This window comes from Suncus etruscus, chromosome 10 (genome assembly GCF_024139225.1).
Source record: "Suncus etruscus isolate mSunEtr1 chromosome 10, mSunEtr1.pri.cur, whole genome shotgun sequence".
Lineage (NCBI taxonomy): Eukaryota > Metazoa > Chordata > Mammalia > Eulipotyphla > Soricidae > Suncus > Suncus etruscus.
The window spans coordinates 50904072-50922568 of record NC_064857.1 but is presented as its reverse complement, the minus strand read 5'-3'; the positions used below and the strand labels follow the sequence as shown (position 1 = coordinate 50922568).

At 40.1% G+C, this 18497-nt stretch overlaps 1 protein-coding gene across 1 annotated transcript in view; it reads right to left on the bottom strand.

The window, feature by feature from the left end:
- Window positions 1-731: 731 nt before the first annotated feature.
- Window positions 732-18497, bottom strand: part of CENPJ (centromere protein J) — a 44576-nt gene continuing 26810 nt past the window's right edge. The window contains exons 11-16 of the mRNA XM_049782606.1: window positions 17917-17981; window positions 17565-17672; window positions 14714-14854; window positions 14552-14636; window positions 14352-14472; window positions 732-936 (exon numbers count right to left, since the gene is read on the bottom strand). Coding sequence (XP_049638563.1) covers window positions 744-936; window positions 14352-14472; window positions 14552-14636; window positions 14714-14854; window positions 17565-17672; window positions 17917-17981 — 713 coding nt within the window. The 3' untranslated portion in view covers window positions 732-743. The remainder of the gene's footprint in view (window positions 937-14351; window positions 14473-14551; window positions 14637-14713; window positions 14855-17564; window positions 17673-17916; window positions 17982-18497) is intronic.

Below are 18497 nucleotides of genomic sequence, written 5' to 3'. Positions count from 1 at the left end.
ATCCTAGGCTTCATCCTAAAACCTGTGCAAATAGTGCGCTGGTTTGAATAAAGCTTCGCCTGCTTGTTGCATCATCCAGGACTCTTGGCTGCCTCATTTGAGTAAGGACCACCTAACACTTTAACTCTCATCCTTAAAAAGGGGGGGGGGGGGTAAGCTTACAAAAACCTCTGCTAGTGCTTTAATGAGTTCATTGGTGATTAAATAATTTTCAAAAATATACTTGCTATTGAAATTTCTTCTTTCCTTTCTCTTCCATCTCTTTAGATTTTCTTTCAATTTCCTATTTTTTTAAATAACTTTGCTTTTGGTCTTTCTGAAACAAATGTATTATTATCAGTTATGTAAAAAAATATCTCTAGGTACAGAGGCCTGATTTTATCATTCACAACTGAGCAGAAAGTTTCCAGACACCACAAAAGGACTTAGGGGACAGAATAAGAGCATGTACGAAGCCTGTAGTTATTCCCATGACAGTATGTTTCAAGGGCGGAGAAACCCTGTATCTCTTAGGCCAAGGGAACTCCCTTTCTAATCTTCCCAATATTTATTATACCTATGCAAAATAAAAGAGAACCATTAAGTTTTATTTTAGAATCCAAACAATCTTTTCCATTTATATATAGATTCACAAGTACACAGAGCACAGACAAATTAAACAACAGAACGTACATGAAATAAATGTACATTTTTTCAAAGAAAATCAAGTTAGTGTTATTTCATGATTAGTCACTTAAGGACTACTATGATTTTGTATCCATTATAACATTACCGTCCTTGTCTTTAACTCTGATTCGACCTGATGTGTACTTTGTCTCTTGATGACCATTTGTATACACAGTTTTAACAGTGCCATCGGGATATTCTCGTCTCTTGAACTGGGTCGTATGGAGTTCTCTTTGGCCATTATTAAACTCGATGATTTTGTTGCCATCTCTGAAATTTTAAATAGAATTACAAGCATAACATATACTATAGAAAAATTTTCTTTTTTTTTTGGGGGGGGGGCTTGGTTTTTGGGCCACATCTATTGACGCTCAGGGGTTACTTCTGGCTATGCACTCAGAAATAGCTCCTGGCTTGGGGGACCATATGGGAGGCCGGGGGATCAAACCATGGTCCATCCTAGGCTGGTGCATGCAAGGCAGACGCCTTACCACTTGCACCACTGCTCTGGCCCTAGAAAAATTATTTTCAGTAAGCCTTTTGATATGGCACTTTTATGGAGGAGGGCACACCAAGCGATGCTCGGGGTTATTCCTAGCTCTGCAAACAGGAATTTCTCAAAACAGTACTCAGGATCATTCTTGGGATGCCAAGAATCAAACTGGGGTCAGGCAACACAAGAACCTTATCTGCTGGATTATCTCTCAGGCCCCTTGGTTATGGCACTTAATTCCTTTCCCAGACACATTTTAATTTTCCCCATGCACCTCCAGTGTTTCTACAGCAAGATTAGTCTTGCAGTAAAAGTATTTCATTAAAAATTTTTATGCTCGTATTTTTTTGATGTGGGTGCCATACCCAGTAATGCTCAACAGTATCCTACCACTGTGCTATCTCTCTGGCTCCATGCACTTTTTCTTTTTTCTTTTTTTTTAAACTTTCCTTTTTATGTTTTCTTTCTACTTTTTTTTCAATAACCTTGCTCTCAATTATCTGGAAATAAATATCGTATGGTCAAATATGTCAACTGTGTGATGCAAGATTTTTTGAAAATGAACAGATTAATAAAATTTATGAGACATAGCAAAAGCAATACTTAGGGGGAAACTCTGGCCTATATAAGAAAAAAGGAAAAAGATAAAATTAACACTGTAAATGCACACCTTAACTGGAGAATCAACAAATTTAAAAAAACAAATTTAAAAAAAAAACAGGACCAGTCATATGAACACGTAGTGTAAGTTAAAAATGACCAGACTGGAACACCAAACAGAACAGTTACCCAACCTATAACAAACTGTAAGGCAGAGACCATTTGCAGTAGGATTCTGGGGGGTAAAGGAGGGAGATGTGGGAGACATGCTGGGAACAAGAGTGGAGGGAGGATAACATTGGTGGTGGGAATGCCCCTCATTGTCACTATGTATTGTAAATAATTCTGTGTAAATGAACTTCAGTCACAATAAAGAAAGAAAAAAAAGAAAGAGAGAGAAGGAAGGAAGGAAGGAAGGAAGGAAGGAAGGAAGGAAGGAAGGAAGGAAGGAAGGAAGGAAGGAAGGAAGGAAGGAAGGAAGGAAGGAAGGAAGGAAGGAAGGAGGAAGGAAGGAAGGAAGGAAGGAAGGAAGGAAGGAAGGAAGGAAGGAAGGAAGGAAGGGAGGGAGTCAACTTTATAGAAACAAAGAAATATAAATCAATGAACCCAGGAGCTGGGTCTTTGAAGAAATAAGCCATTGGCAAGACTCAAAAAATTTAAAAAATGTGATCAAATAATTCAGTTCAGAAACAAAGGAGAGCAATTCCTACAGACACCCTGAAAATCCAAGGCATCATGAGAGCTTTCTCTGAACAATTCTACTGTTAAACTGGAAAACCTAGAATAGACCAATTCCTATAAACATTCTTAAACTAAAGGAGGAAGTAGAATGTCTGAATAGGCCAATCACAAGCAAGAAAAGGAAAACAGTAAGAATCTCCCCAAATGGGGGTCAGAGAGAGCACAGTGGTAGGGCGTTTGCCTTGCAAGCAGTCGACCTAGGATCAACAGTGGTTCAAATCCTGGCATTCCATATGGTCCCCTGTGCCTGCCAGGGTCAACTTCTGAGCAGAGAGCCAGAAGTAACCCGAGCACCGCCAGGTGTGGCCCAAAAACAAACAAACAAAAAAGAATCTCCCCAAATACAAAAGCCCTGCACAGAGAAGTTTACAGTTAAGTTCTATCAAACCTTCAGATTTGATTCTTAATCTCTACAGAAGTATCAAAGAAACAGGAATCCTTCCTAACACTTAAAAAGCTAACATTTAACTGACAGCCAAAAAAGAGATATAATACCCAAAACAATTTTTTTCAGACCAATCTCTTTGATGAACATCAATACAAAATTCTGCATAAAATTTTAGCAAATTCCAACAGCTCATCAAAAAAATCATACACCCTACATCCCAGACATTCATGCCAGGAATGCTAGGATGGTTCAATATATGTAAATCAATTAATATATATCAGTAAAAGAAAAGATAAAAATCACATGGTCAGGCCAGAGCAATAGCACAGCAGTAGAGTGTTTGCCAGGACAGACCTGGGTCCGATCCCTGGTGTCCCATATGGTCCCTCCCCCAAGACAGGAGTGATTTTTGAGTGCATAGCCAGTGGCACAAAAACAAAAAACATGGTCATATAAGCTTTTTTTTTGGGGGGGGGGGGAATCACACTGGCAGCACTCAGGTTACTCCTGGCTCTGCACTGAGAAAGCTTGTGTGGTGGTATTCCTGGCTTGAATGCTGGATTTCCCAAACCATTCTTGTGCCTTTTCACTGTGTGGATTATTTCCTGCATCATTGTTTGCTTCCAGACCCACCTCTCACCAGATCCTTGTTTTGGAGCCTGGGGCTCTGACAATACATGCTCATGGACTTAAAGAATCAATACTGTCAAAATTATCATCCTACCTAAACTATTATATGGATTCAATCCCAATCAAAGTTCAAACAACGAGGCCGGAGAGATAGCAAGGAGGTAGGGTGTTTGCCTTGCATACAGAAGGGTGGTGGTTCAAATCCCGGCAACCCATATGGTCCCCCGAGCCTGCCAGGAGCAATTTCTGAGCATAGAGCCAGGAGTAACCCCTAAGTGCTGCGGGTGTGACCCAAAAATAAAACAAAACAAAAAAATTTCAAACAACATTCTTTAAGGACTTAAAAAAAGTCAATTTCAAAGTTTTTGTGAATCTTTAAAGACCCTAGAAAGCGAAAAACCATACTGAAAAAGAAGAAACTGGAAGGTATTTCATCTAAATAGAATCTGTACTACAAAGCCATAGTGATCACACTAGCATACTATGGGAATAAAAGACTCTGACAAGTGAGTCAGAAAAGAATATCCAAGGTCAAGCCCCATATCTATAGTTAGCTACTTTTTTACAAAGGAGATGAGAGGATGAAGTGGGATAAAGACAGGAAATGGTGTTGGGAGAATTGGATAACCACATGTATGAAATTAAAACATTCCAGATTTTAAACTTTACAAAAACAGCAACTCGGGGCCAGAGAGATAGCATGGAGGTAAGGCATTTATTTGCCTTTCATGTAGGAGGACAGTGGTTCGAATCCCATTGCTGCCCGGGGGGGGGGGGGGGGGGGGGCAAAACTCCCTCCCCCCCAAAAAAAAAACCCAGCAACTCAAAGTGGATCAAAGACCATGAGATAAAACTGAATCTAAGGGGGGCCGGAGAGATAGCATGGAGGTAAGGCGTTTGCCTTTCATGCAGGAGGTCATCGGTTCGAATCCCGGCGCCCCATATGGTCCCCCGTGCCTGCCAGGAGCAATTTCTGAGCCTGGAGTCAGGAATAACCCCTGAGCACTGCCGGGTGTGACCCAAAAACCAAAAAAAAAAAAAAAACTGAATCTAAGTTGAATTAAGGAAAATACAGGCAGAATTCTCCAAGACCTAGGTCTGAAAGAATTCTTCGATGATATCATACCACTGGTAAAAGCTACAGAATAAAAACAAATGGCATGGCATGTGTGTTTCTGTATGTCAAAAGGAGCATGGGCTAAAACTAAAATGTAACTAACCAGGAAAAACATATTTGCACTCAACACATCAATAAATGTGTTGATAGCCAAGATATACAAAGTACTCAACAATCGATAATAAAACCCCTGAAACCTAAAAATTAAAAATGGAAGAGGAAATGAACACTTTTCTGGGGGAGAGAGACAGCATGCACAAGAAAAAATGCTCACTTATCATTAGGAAAACCCAAATCAAGACAATCTGAGGTATCATCTTACATCCATGAGAATGGAACATATCAAAAATACTGGGGAAAGGAGGTGGAAGTGATAAGACAATAGGTAGGTAAGGTGCTTGCCTTGCATGATGCCAGCCAGGGTTCGATCCCCAGCATCCCATATGATCCCCTAAGGACAGTGGTGTAATTCCTGAGTGCAGAGCCGGAGTAAACCCTGAATATAGCTGGAAGTGACCAGAGAAAAAAATTTTTTAAGTTTCATGTTAAGTCAGGTAGGTAGCCCATTATTGGTAATTGTCAGAAAAGACAAAAAGGCATGAAACAACCTAAAAGAAGTAGCTGCTGCTGCCAGCCCAAGTCAAAGTCCAGACAGATATGAGTGGAGACCAGAGAGGATGAATGATGAGACTGAGAAGATCAGAGATGCCCCATGAATAAGACCACTTGACAACTCCCCAAAAATAACCTTCAACTTGGGCTAGAGCAATAGCGCAGTGGTAGGGTGTTAGTTTTGCACGCACTGATCCAGGACAGACCTCGGTTCCATCCCTGGCATCCCATATGGTCCCCCAAGCCAGGAGCAATTTCTGAGCACACTGCCAGGTGTGGCCCAAAAAGAAAAAAGACTCAACTCAAGCTCAGGCTGCATAGGGAAAAGTCAGCTTCCCAAAGCAGCTGGGAAATCTCACTCAAGATGTCACCTCCACTTCAGGGGAAAAAATAAAAAGGATGTCACCCCCAACTCAGGTGAGCCACCTCTGGAAAACCTCCTCCAGCCCCCTTCTGTAGCATTAAATAATTAACGATGGTGCTGGATGGAGTTGGATGGATGGAGGGATTTTTCTCTGGCATCCCAGGCCACGTGGCTCCGCAATCCCCATTCAGCTGGCGGGTCCCAGGTTTAGGTGAACGGCGGAATCACTCATCCAGAGACAGGCATCAGGAAGCATCAACTTTATTCATGCCCTATCCACCACGTGTGGCCTATATCATAACCTTTTAAGCATTTGCTATTCTTAGCTAGCCCTGCATCTTAACTCCTTTCAGCCATCTTTCATTTGACCTCCATGCTGGCCAAAGACCAAAATGGAGCCTAATCCCCTGGGTCAAAGGCCTTATCTACCTTTTCCAAGATCCCTCCCAGGAAGGCAGAATTCCACATCCCATTAGCTCCAGAAGAGTCTGGAACCCCTCCTGAAATAAAAACTCAGAATTTTGGTAGGGGCCACTGACAGAAAGAACCCAACCCCGATAAAAATAAAATGAAAATCTGATGAACCAATTTGGATAGGTCAGTGGCCCCTTAAAATTGATAGATTAAAGGTGCTAACAGAATTAGTGGAAAAACAGCTAAAATTAGGGCATATTGAGCTTTCATTTTCTCAATGGAATTCGCCTATATTTACCATACAAAAGAAGTCTGGAAAATGGAGACTGTTGATGGATCTGAGAACTGTAAACATATCTATGGTACCTATGGGAAAATTGCAAACAGGTTTACCATCACCTGTAGTTATCCCAAAGGAATGGCCACTAATTGTAATTGATTTGAAAAACTGCTTCTACCATATTCCTATTCACCCAGATGATAAACACCGTTTTGCATTCTCAGTTCCTTCTATCAACAATACCCATCCCTGCCAGCGGTTCCAATGGACTGTCCTCCCCCAGGGCATGCTGAATTCCCCAACAATGTGTCAATTTTTTGTAGATAAGATTTTGAGCCCTGCTCCTGAAAGATTTCCTCAAGCCATGATCTTTTATTATACTGATGATATTCTTATCACAATGAACAATGAAACAGATCTACAGGAAGTATATTCTTTTGTTATTGACTGTTTGCAAACAGCAGGACTGAAAATAGCTTTAGAAAAGATACAGTCTATGCCACCATATCAATACTTGGGTTTTATTTTGGACCGAATGTCTATACGTCCACAAAAAATCTCCATCAAAAAAGAAAACCTCAAAACACTTAATGATGGGGCCGGGCGGTGGCGCTGGAGGTAAGGTGCCTGCCTTACAAGCGCTAGCCAAGGAACGGACAGCGGTTCGATCCCCCGGCGTCCCATATGGTTCCCCCAAGCCAGGGGCGATTTCTGAGCACATAGCCAGGAGTAACCCCTGAGTGTCAAACGGGTGTGGCCCAAAAACCAAAAAAAAAAAAAAAAAAAGCACTTAATGATTTTCAGAGACTTTTAGGTGACGTGAATTGGCTCCGGCCTGTGCTAGGAATCCCAAATGCAGAACTGTCTAATTTGTTTAAAACTTTGGAGGGTGATCCTGCCCTAGACAGCCCGAGAAATTTAACTATAGAGGCCAAAAATGAATTGGACATCTTCTTGAACAGGTTGCAACAATCATTTCTCTCAATATTCATCCCGGGAGAGAAGGTTTCTTTATTAATCTTCCCTACAAAAGAAACCCCTACGGGGGCATTGATGCAACAGGCAGGTCCTCTGGAATGGGTATATTTACATAACAAACAGCCTCAATCTGTGATATCTTATTTGGATTTAATTTCAGAACTCATTATCAAAGCAAGACTCAGATCTATATCTTTATTAGGATTTGACCCTGATAAATTAGTATTGCCAATACCAAAAAAGGAAATTGAGTCAATATTACTTCTTAATTTTTACAAAGGGCCCTTTCAGATTTCACAGGAGAAATTTCCTCTCATTATCCACCAGGAAAGACATGGGACTTTTTGAAAAAGACTCAGTTTGTTATTTCTTCGATCGTTCGGGACTCTCCTATCCCCAATGCAAAGGTTTTTTTACATAGATGGGTCAAGCGTGGGGAGGGGAGGAACTATAGATACCAAGTATAAGTCTGCACAGAAAGTTGAATTAGCAACATTAATTTACCTATTAGAAAATGTATCTGAAGCCATGAATGTCGTTTCTGATTCTTTGTATGTGGTCAATTTATGTCCGGTGATAGCCACGGCCTCTCTCAATGCTCATTGCCCAATTATACAGAATTTACTAAAAACATTACAACAGCTTATTCAAAAACAAACTGAACCCATCTTCATCACACATATTAGAGCCCACTCAGGTCTTCCAGGGCCAATGGCTCAAGGAAATAAAACTGTCAATTTGTTGGCAATGCCTATATTCAAGTCACCTGCAGAAGAACATACAGCACTACACACGAATGCTCGCCGCTTACATGTAAATTACCAGATTCCCTGGAGGCAAGCTAGAGAAATTATAGAAGGTGCGACATATGTGCCCCATTAGCAAAAAAGACTCACATAGCAGGAGCAAACCCAAGAGGCTTACAGTCTAATGAACTGTGGCAAATGGATGTAACTCAAACAGATTTATTTCCAAAGAAACCTTATCTTCATGTGGTGGTGGACACTTATTCTCGATTTATTTGGGCAATCCCTATGTCTTCCCAAAAGTCTAAGGCAGTTTGCAGGTTTTCTTTTACAATGCTTTTCAGTTATGGGTGTTCCATATTCCATTAAAACTGATAATGGACCCGCCTATATCAGCAAAACTTTTGAATTCTTTTGTAAAGAATGGCAGATAAAACATCTGAAAGGAATCCCCTACAATTGCCAAGGACAGGCCATTGTGGAAAGGGCCCACAAGAAGCTAAAAACTCAATTACAAAAGAATAGAAAAAGAGGTTTAGCACCTACTGAGCTGTTGTTATCTTTGACTCATCTCACATTAAATTATCTAAACTTACCCCAAGGGGAAAGTTACACTGCTGGGGAAAGACATTTTAAAGAAGATATTCAGAGACAAGAAACATCACATACACCGATTTGGATCAAAGAGGATGAAAAATGGATCGCTGGATATCTTCTTCTGAGAGGAAGGGGATATGCATATGTTGGTACAAATGACAACCCCCCCCCCAAGAAATTTTGGGTCCCTTTACGCCTCATCAGAAATCGAATTAGCACAAATCACCAGGATCAGGTTGCTGGGACTACAAGCCTGCCCCCACATCAAATACAAAAAGCTCAAAACACTGACAATTGTAACATTGCTGTGGCCTCAGAGAAAGTAAACAAAGGATTAATACACCCAATACCTTGAATAAGACAGACAAGAGTAAGAAACCCTTATATTCCAGAATGCAAATAGAGAAACAGAGACCTGCATTTACTGGATTACAAAATTTAGGTAACTCATGCTATATGAACTCAATATTACAATGCTTGTATAATATTTCAGACTTAACTCAGTATTTTTATCAAGATCATTATAAAAAAAGACATTAACAAAGAAAATCCAAGCGGACATAAAGGTAAATTAGCAGAACAATTTGGTTACCTCATCAAAACCATGGGAAATGGATGTCATAGGAATGTCAGTCCTGAACACTTCAAAGCAACAATTGGTTTACTTAATGACCAATTTGCTGGACACAACCAATAGGATCCTCACGAATTATTGATGTTCCTTATAGAGGGACTACATCAGGATTTGCTTACTGAAAATTCAATGGCAGATAAAACTATATACCTGATAGACAATGAAAAACATGAACAATCTAGGCCTAAACACCAAAAGACTCACAAATCTATTATATATGACCTCTTTCAAGGACAGTTCAAATCTATACTACAGTGTCTCATATGTCACCAAAAGTCTGAGGTATATGAGACATTTGTTCAGTTGTCCCTGGCAATCAAGCCTATAGATAAATGTACCTTACAAGAATGCCTCCTTGAATTCTTTAAAGAAGATTTGAGAGATAACAATAGAATTCATTGTAACAGCTGCAACACTAAGAGGGACTTTTTGAAGAGGACATACTTATGGAAATTACCTCCAGTATTAATAATTCATTTGAAACGTTTTGCTTTTGATGGCAAACAAATTAAAAAACTACACACTTATGTGGATTTTCCTTTAGAAGACCTCAACTTAGCAGAATTCACTCAGGAAAAAAATTACAAAACTGAAAAATACATCTTATCAGTGTCTAACTATTTTGGTAAACTTCATTTTGGACACTGTACATCATACTGTAATATTGACTCAAGACAACACTGGATCAATTTTGATGACAAGATCAAGAAAATTCCTATTGCATCGGTAAAATCCACAGCAGCATACATCCTGTTTTATACTTCTCAGAGATCTACTATAAATGCTTAATAATTATTTGTCAGTTGTCATTAATGCTTTATGATTCACTTCACAGGTACTACTGCTGAATAGGACTGAATATGATGAATCCGCATTGTGATTGCTTGTATGATGTATTTATGTCTTAATGCCACTATTGATCCAGGATCACACGAGAGAAAGCTTCCTCATCATATTAAGGGTATTATATAGTATATATATAGTATACTGAGATATACTCATTTAACAACTTTCACTCTTTCACTCTAACATCATTGTTCTATTTGCCTCAATTTAGGCTTCAAGATGGAGATGAATTCATAATTTTGACATAACAGTACCTTTTAGGTGGACTCTCTTTACAGTGCTCATCATCTATGATTACGACAGAATTACTGGTCTCTACTTGTATTATTGGTTTCCTTGGTCGTATTGTGCATGAAATTCTTTTTCAAATTTACTCGACTATGCCTTAAAAATATATCTGCTGTTGTTGTGAACTTGAAGATATTCATCTAAACTATTTGCCGGCTATTATATTTTAAAGCTCTTTTTGTTCATTCAGCTGAATTTTTTCCTTTCACTCTATTTGGGATCCTTCCCAGCAAACATTTTTTGGTAAGTATGAGTGAGTGATGGCCATGTTTTTGTGAAATATGTTTATGTATGTCTTGTTGTGTGTCTGTATGTCTTACATGTTTTGTATATAGTTCTTTTTTCCTGACTTTATCTTCCCCAATTTATTCTTACTTATCCTCCCCTCTTTTTTCCTAGTCCCTAACATTCTATTTTCAGGAATCCCTTCACATATGCAAATCATCATGTGCAGATCATCACCCACAATGACAAGCCTCCTGATCTCCAACTGAGAAAGATCGTAAACTGTTGCAGTGCTGTATCCTGCTTCAAATTACAACCTGCTTTCCCTGACTCATCAAGTATTTTTGGTCGGACTTTTGGGAGTTCTGGACTCCCCAATCCTTTCAGAGTGGTTTTTGAACTTGGGAGAAATTTCAGCTCTTGTAGTTTTTATAATTGTAATCCTGTAAAGTTATATTTGATTCTACACTTTTGTTGATTACTGTAATTAATGTTTTTACATTTTAGTTGTTAATTCTCGAAATTGATGTGGTATTTCATTAAGGTCTTCCTTTTGTTACTTTGGTTTAGGGGTTAGATACTGTCATAAATAAGTTACTAGATTGTAATCCTGCCTGGTATTTTGGCCTTTTACATGGGTGCATCATTGGAAAAAATAGCAGGTGCAAAAGGAGGTTTTATCCATTTTGGATGGACCCTCAATTTATTCATTTACACGGGGAGGTTCTCTGCCTTATTTTGTTTTGGTTTTGAACTTAAGCTCCCATCTAAATAATCAGCTGTACGTGATTCTTCATTCTCAGACCTTTTATGAACTTCTGACTGGACTAGAACTCCTCTTGGATTGAGTTCAAATACCTATGGATCTTCTTTACTATGGCGCCCATTGTACAGGGGTGTGTGTGCCTCTTCCTTCGAAATAGGGGCCTAATTCACTGCCTCCAAAGATGGGCTTTCTTCTGCTCAAGCTGGACTGGAATGGAAAATGTGTTTCTTCTCGCCTGCTACGCAGCCTTGTGAGCATCTCATCTAAGGATCTCTGTCTCCAAATTACTTTCGGGCTTTGTGATTGCCCCGGGAGCTCCCCATGGCCTATTAGGTCCTGAATCTTGGAATTTCATATTCGACTTCTGCTTTTCCAAGGGAATTCTTACTCGGAATTGTTCATCTTGGACGCTGTAGATTTTTTCTACTCTGGAGCTTGTAGTTGATTCCTTTACATCTGTTTCTGGTTTTGAACACCCTGTGTTAGGTTAAAAAATTTTTTCTATACTTTTTCCAGTGATGCGCTTATGCAAACAGCCATTCCTTTACCATTGCCTAGTTGTTCTTTTTACAATTATAAAAAATATTACTTACTTCTGTACATTATTATTGTTTCTTTACAAAAAAAAAGGGGGAATTGTAGTATATGAAAAAGTTTCCATAAGATTATTCTTGGAATTGTTGTATATAAAAATATTTCCTTAGGATTGTTCTGTGACTAATGCCCCACCTAGCCCTTCCAGGTGGGGGCACTGTGGAGTTGGCAATAAATAGCTTGATGGACAGGGGAGAGGGGGCCTTTTGCAAAAGCTGCAGGCTGCAAGAGGATTCTCTCGCTCTCTTTGCCCAATCTTTTACACCCTATCCTTCTTGTCTGTGTGGATTATTATTTGCTGCGGATAAATATTACCAAGGTCTCCTCCCGAAAGGGGACAAGGGGATGGGAAGTAATTTCTCATTCTGGGGACTGTTCTTGGATTCACAAATATCCAACAAAGGATTTAACAGCACAGATAATTTACACCCTTCCTTAGTGACTTCCATTCATGGGATTTCCTACCCTCTCGACTTCACTATGTGCAACAATTTCACTTCACTCTCTCCTATGGAAGTTTTTTTCTGCAATGTGAAGAAAAAAGCCTGCTCCAGGGTAGACACTGAGACTGTCTGCCTTAGCAGATAAAGGGTTTTTCCTGAGCACAAGAAGCCTTATATCATTTGAATGTATATTATTACCATTTTGTGTGGGAGGTTTTAAGTCAAACTTACAGAATTCAAGTTAGTTAAATGCTGTGTCTTTAACGTGTTCATTATATTCAAGTCAATGGTAGTGCTAAATGTCATACTTTGGGAGAAATGAGGAAATTGATGGTGGGAAATGACAATGGAGAATGACAGGTATTGGACATTATATGACCAAAACTCAACTATCAAACTCAACTATCAACAACTTTTTTTTTTTTTTTTTTTGGTTTTTGGGTCACACCTGAGCAGCGCTCAGGGGTTACTCCTGGCTCTACGCTCAGAAATCGCTCCTGGCAGGCTCGGGGGGCCATATGGGATGCCAGGATTTGAACCACCAACCTTCTTACCTCACCAAACGCCTTACCTCCATGCCATCTTTCCAGCCCCAACTATCAACAACTTTTAAACTCTGTATATTGTGGTGATTTAATAATAGAAAAGAAAATTAATCTGTCACTAGCTTTTAAGTAGCCAAAAAGCATTAGGACTGGACCAATAAAACCAACTCTGCAAAGGGAAGCCAGAACTGTCCGTTCTGAGAAGCTCAGGTCCCCCTCACCTGAGATGTACATGCCAGGTCTCCCCTTTGAAGTTACTCACTTCTCTCCTGAATGCATTACTCTTTCCTTCCTCATAATCTATAAATAAATTCAAACTATTTTATTTCACTATGCATATCTTCTTGAAGTTCTTTTCTGAGAGGGAAGACAATGAACCTGGAAGAACTGGGTAGAATTTAAGACATTCCTCTCCTGCAAAGATTAATTTCTCAGTCGAGCCTCAGTTCCATGCTTCCTCAAGAACTTGGGTGCAAGCTACTGTGTATGTAGACATAGGTTGTCCAATGTACAAACTGTAGGGCCACTGAGATAGTTGTATTAAGAGTCTAGAGGAGGGGCCAGGCGGTGGCGCTAAAGGTAAGGTGCCTGCCTTGCCTGCGCTAACCTTGGACGGACCGCGGTTCGATCCCCCGGTGTCCCATATGGTCCCCCAAGCCAGGAGCAACTTCTGAGCACATAGCCAGGAGTAACCCCTGAGCGTTACTGGGTGTGGCCCAAAAACCAAAAAAAAAAAAAAAAAAAAAAAAAAGAGTCTAGAGGAGGCATAGGATTGCTAAAATATTAAATTATGGTTCTGAAACTCAATTATAATTCCTGGAGTTCAGATTTCAATTTGCTGTTGTTTTATACTTTATATACCCAAGGATATCGCCTCAAGGTTGCAAGCTCTTTAAAGAAACTTTACCCATGTAACCTGCATTGTACAGAGAATAAAAATTAATTTTACTTCAGAAATAAAAAAAAGAGGGGGTCAGAACAACAGCACAGAGGATAGGGCATTTGCCTTGCATGTGGTTGACCCAGGTTCTATCCTCAGCCCTCAGAGTCCCAGATGGACTCCTGAACCTGCCAGGAATAATTTCTGAGCACAGAGCCAAGAGTGATCCCTGAGTACCACCATGTATGCCTAAATGCCACCCCCACCCCCACCCCCCGATAAAAACCTTGGATGCACAGAAATTATTTCCCACCCTAGCAGAATCTGTAAATCAGGTATGGATTGACAGAGACCTCTTGGGGACACGAGGCCTGGACACAGACAAGTCACTCCTAGATTCCCCAGACACTGCCTGGCTAAACTTCCTTTCTCGAGGCTACTGCTTCTCACCTAACCACCCCACACGAACTGGAAAATCTAGAACATATTTAATAGGTTTCATACCGTTGTAATCGAACAATTGTACCATCTGGAAAAATGCTTTCCTCTTGTCCATCAGCAAATAAATTTTTGACAGTCTGGTCAGGAAATGTGATTTCTTTCCTCCCATCTGGAAAGTGCTTTTCTATTTTTCAAAAAAGATTTCTGTTACGTATTTTACATTTAAAGGAAGGGAGTATTAACAGGGCAAAACAAGTTCTTACCAACTTGTCCACTTGAGAAATGCAGGACTTCCAGCCCCTCTGGATAGGTAGTGTGTGTGGTCTGTGCAGCTGCATAGTAGTAAATCTGCAAAGACAATGTCTTTCTGCTTGTACCCAGAGATTTGAGACTGGAAGGAAGAAAAAAAGCCCCCAGAAACCTACCACTCTGTCATCTGGCATGACCTGCTTCACATCACCATTGAAGAAAGTGACAGTAACTGTCCTCCCATCTGCGCTCACTTCTTTTCGTGTTCCATTTGGAAACACTATGACATGACACCCATTCTTATAAACCTTCTCAATCTGCAAATATAAAAGAAAAAAAAAGATTGCAGAGATCAATACAAAAATATCATTTACTAGTCCTAATTATTTCAAAACTTTTCACAGGAAAGGAAAATGGTCTCTCTCTAAAAAAAAAAAAAAAAAATCACTGTTGGGCCCGGAGAGATAGCACAGCGTGTTTGCCTTGCAAGCAGCTGATCCAGGACCAAAGGTGGTTGGTTCGAATCCTGGTGTCCCATATGGTCCCCCATGCCTGCCAGGAGCTATTTCTGAGCAGACAGCCAGGAGTAACCCCTGAGCATCGCCGGGTGTGGCCCAAAAACCAAAACAAAAAAAAAAAAAAAAATCACTGTTAATTAACTATAAATTTCAAGTATCCACACATTACCATTTCTGTCACTGAACCCCAAACTACCTTATTCTGGGAGAGGAGGGCTCCCAAGCAGTGCTCAGAATTGCCTCCTGAGAAACAATGCTGTGCTGGGAATAGCTGGGTTCTCCTTGGGGTGTAGGGGGAACCATGTGATGTACTGAGGACTGAAACTGGGTCAGCAGTATGCAAAGTCCCTGGGGGCCCAAACTTTTTTCTGAGGAAGTGAAGAGAGGGAGAATTGACAGTGCTGTCAGTTGTTCTTTTGTTTGTTTTGGGGCCACACTCAGCAGTGCTCAGAAATTGCTCCTGGCAGGCTTGGGGAACCATAGGGGATGCCAGGGATCAAACCCAGGTTGGCCTGTACAAAGAAAATGCCCTACCCACTGTATTATCACTCCTTCCTCTGCTGTGCTTGTTTTTTTTTTTAAAGCAAACTATAAACTTCACCTTACCTATCTATAGACAACAGGTAATTAACTAATGGAGGGATTAAGTTCATGCAGAAAATAAAAGGTTTCTAGTTTACTTCAATCCAAAACAAAATCCACATACATTTGGCTAATAAAATTTTAAGAGAAAAGCTCTTTCTGGGGTTTGAGTCAACACTGGATGAACGGTGGTTTGAATCCCGGCATCCCATATGGTCCCCTGAGCCTGCCAGGGGCAATTTCTGAGCCAAGAGCCAGGATCACGTAACCCCTTGAGAGCCGCCTGGTGTAGCCCAAAATCAAACCAAAAAGAAAAAAAAAGAAAAGCTCTTTCTTTTTTTTTTTTTTTTTTTTTTTTTTTTTGGTTTTTGGGCCACACCCGTTTGAAGCTCAGGGGTTACTCCTGGCTATGCGCTCAGAAATCACCCCTGGCTTGGGGGGACCATATGGGACACCGGGGGATCGAACCGCGGTCCATCCACTTGCAAGGCAGACACCTAACCTGTAGCGCCACCTTCCCGGCCCCAGAAAAGCTCTTTCTGTAGTCCCTTGTTTAATCAACTGCAGAAGGAACCTGGCCAATGAATAGGTAAAATTTCCCACACTCTGGATCTGGGTGTCTGAGTTTGCCTGAATGATGTCTCCTGGCATGTTCATATTCCCTACATTATCATTTAAAAGAGTGGTAGATACTGGAGCATGATTACAATCAGGTGCATTCATCTAACGTAACTTTTTAGGTATTGTGATGAGCTTTCTAGTAGCAGAAATTCAGAAATACCTTCTGTATTTGTCCTTTTGTGGCCTCAAGTCAGATCTGCCTTCTGGTTAAGACTTCGGCAGCCACTGAAGACTGTCAGTTCATCAGAAGTTGCAAACTGAAAATTTTCTCAGCTTTTTTTTTATTTTTGTTTTTCGGGTTACACTAGGTGATATCAGTGGTTATGCACTCAGTAATCGCTCCTGCCTTGGGACACCATATGGGACACTGGGGAATCGAACCACATCTGTCCTAGGTCAGATTTGTACAAGGCAAACGTACTACCGCTTGCGCCACTGCTCTGGGCCCTCTCATCCTTTTCTTAAATTGTTCTAAAAAAAAAAACTGTCCTCATCAAGAATTTGTTACCCCATTCCTCAATGCTAATAGACATATAATTCCATATCCTATCATTTCAATTAAAAGGGAGCATTTGGAAACCAGGTAAGAAATCCTACTTATGGGGCCAGAGAGATAGCACAGCGGTGTTTGCCTTGCAAGCAGCCCATCTAGGATCTAAGGTGGTTGGTTGAATCTCGGAGTTCCATATGGTCCCCTGTGCCTGCCAGGAGCTATTTCTGAGCAGATAGCCAGGAGTAACCCCTGAGCACCGCCAGGTGTGGCCCAAAAACTAAAAAAAAAAAAAAGAAAGAAATCCTACTTATGGCCCTCCTTTATTCGATCCTTTCTTTTACCCACTGGCAAAACTAACCAGCAGTTTTTCTGTTCATCGTATTTTCTAAGCCCAATAATAAAATTGTACAGACTGGAGACAAAAGAAAGTCACCTACTAGGATATGTCTAGGAAAATCTGCAGGAAGCTTAAGATCTAGAACTGAGGCTTTTAAAAAATACAAAGGATTACAAAAACATTTAAAGCTAGGTTTGAAGAAACAACATGTTTAAACAAAGCCATTCTTTTCCTGCAACCAGGCCATACCCCAAGTACTTTCATGGATTGCTATGAGGTTTTTTTGGAGGGGTCAAGTCTGGTGGGGCTCCCTCACAAATAACATCCTCCAGCCTTCTGGGCCAACTCCCAAGCCTCAACTTAAAAGTTTCCAAGACCCAAAGGAAATCCAAAACAATTATTTTAATAATGTGTTTCAACTCAAATTTAATATGCTAATTTTTATAGTATTTTGTTCTTTAAAAAAATATTTTCACCTTTCCATCAGGATGACTGACTTCTTCCTGAATTTCTTCTTTTTCATCATCCTCTTTATATTCGCAGTTTAAGTCCACTGGGTCAGGCAGCTCCTTGGGTGAGGTAATCTGGAAAGTCAAGAGGCTTCTCATGTGTATGAAAAAACAAGTAAAATCACCCCAAATAGTTTAGTCTTCTATTTATTTCCAAAAGCCATATTCTCTTTCTGAAACCTATGGGTCTTTTATTATATTTAAAATGTTTACAATATAATATTAAATGAATTTATAAATGATGTAGAAACATCAATCAATTAACTACTCAATTTCAGGCCTCATAATGTTTGAATAATTAAAGTATAAAGAGATTTACTTGTTCCTTATCTGAATTGCCTATATCATGTGACGAAGCAGATATGGATCTTCGAGTTGGACTACCTGTTAGAATATAATTATCAGAGTTAGTTTTACTGTTTGCTTAAAATTTTTTAATTACTATCAGGATCCACTATTTCCTTCATTCATATTCTTCATCAACAAATTAGTAAATAAAGTCATATATAGTCATATTGCTTTATAAAGTCAGAGGAGTTCTTAATTACATAAGCTCATATATTCATTCAACTACTTAGGCCCGGAGCAATGAAAAAGGACAAAGACAAGACCTGTTTTCTGAGACTTTAACATCTGGAGGAAGTGGCAAGATCCTCAACTAATCTAAGCGATGGACCCACGGGTATTTTAAGGCAAGGACTTCAGTTGTAGTTTGATTGCATGATAAATATTAGAAGTATTAAAAAATGTGACAAGGTCCAAAGTGATAGCACAGCGGTAGGGCATTTGCCTTGCACACAGCCAACCCAGGACAGACCTCGATTCTATTCCTGGCATCCCATATGGTCCCCAGAGCCTGCCAGGAGCCATTTCTGGCAGAGCCAGGAGTAACCCTTACTG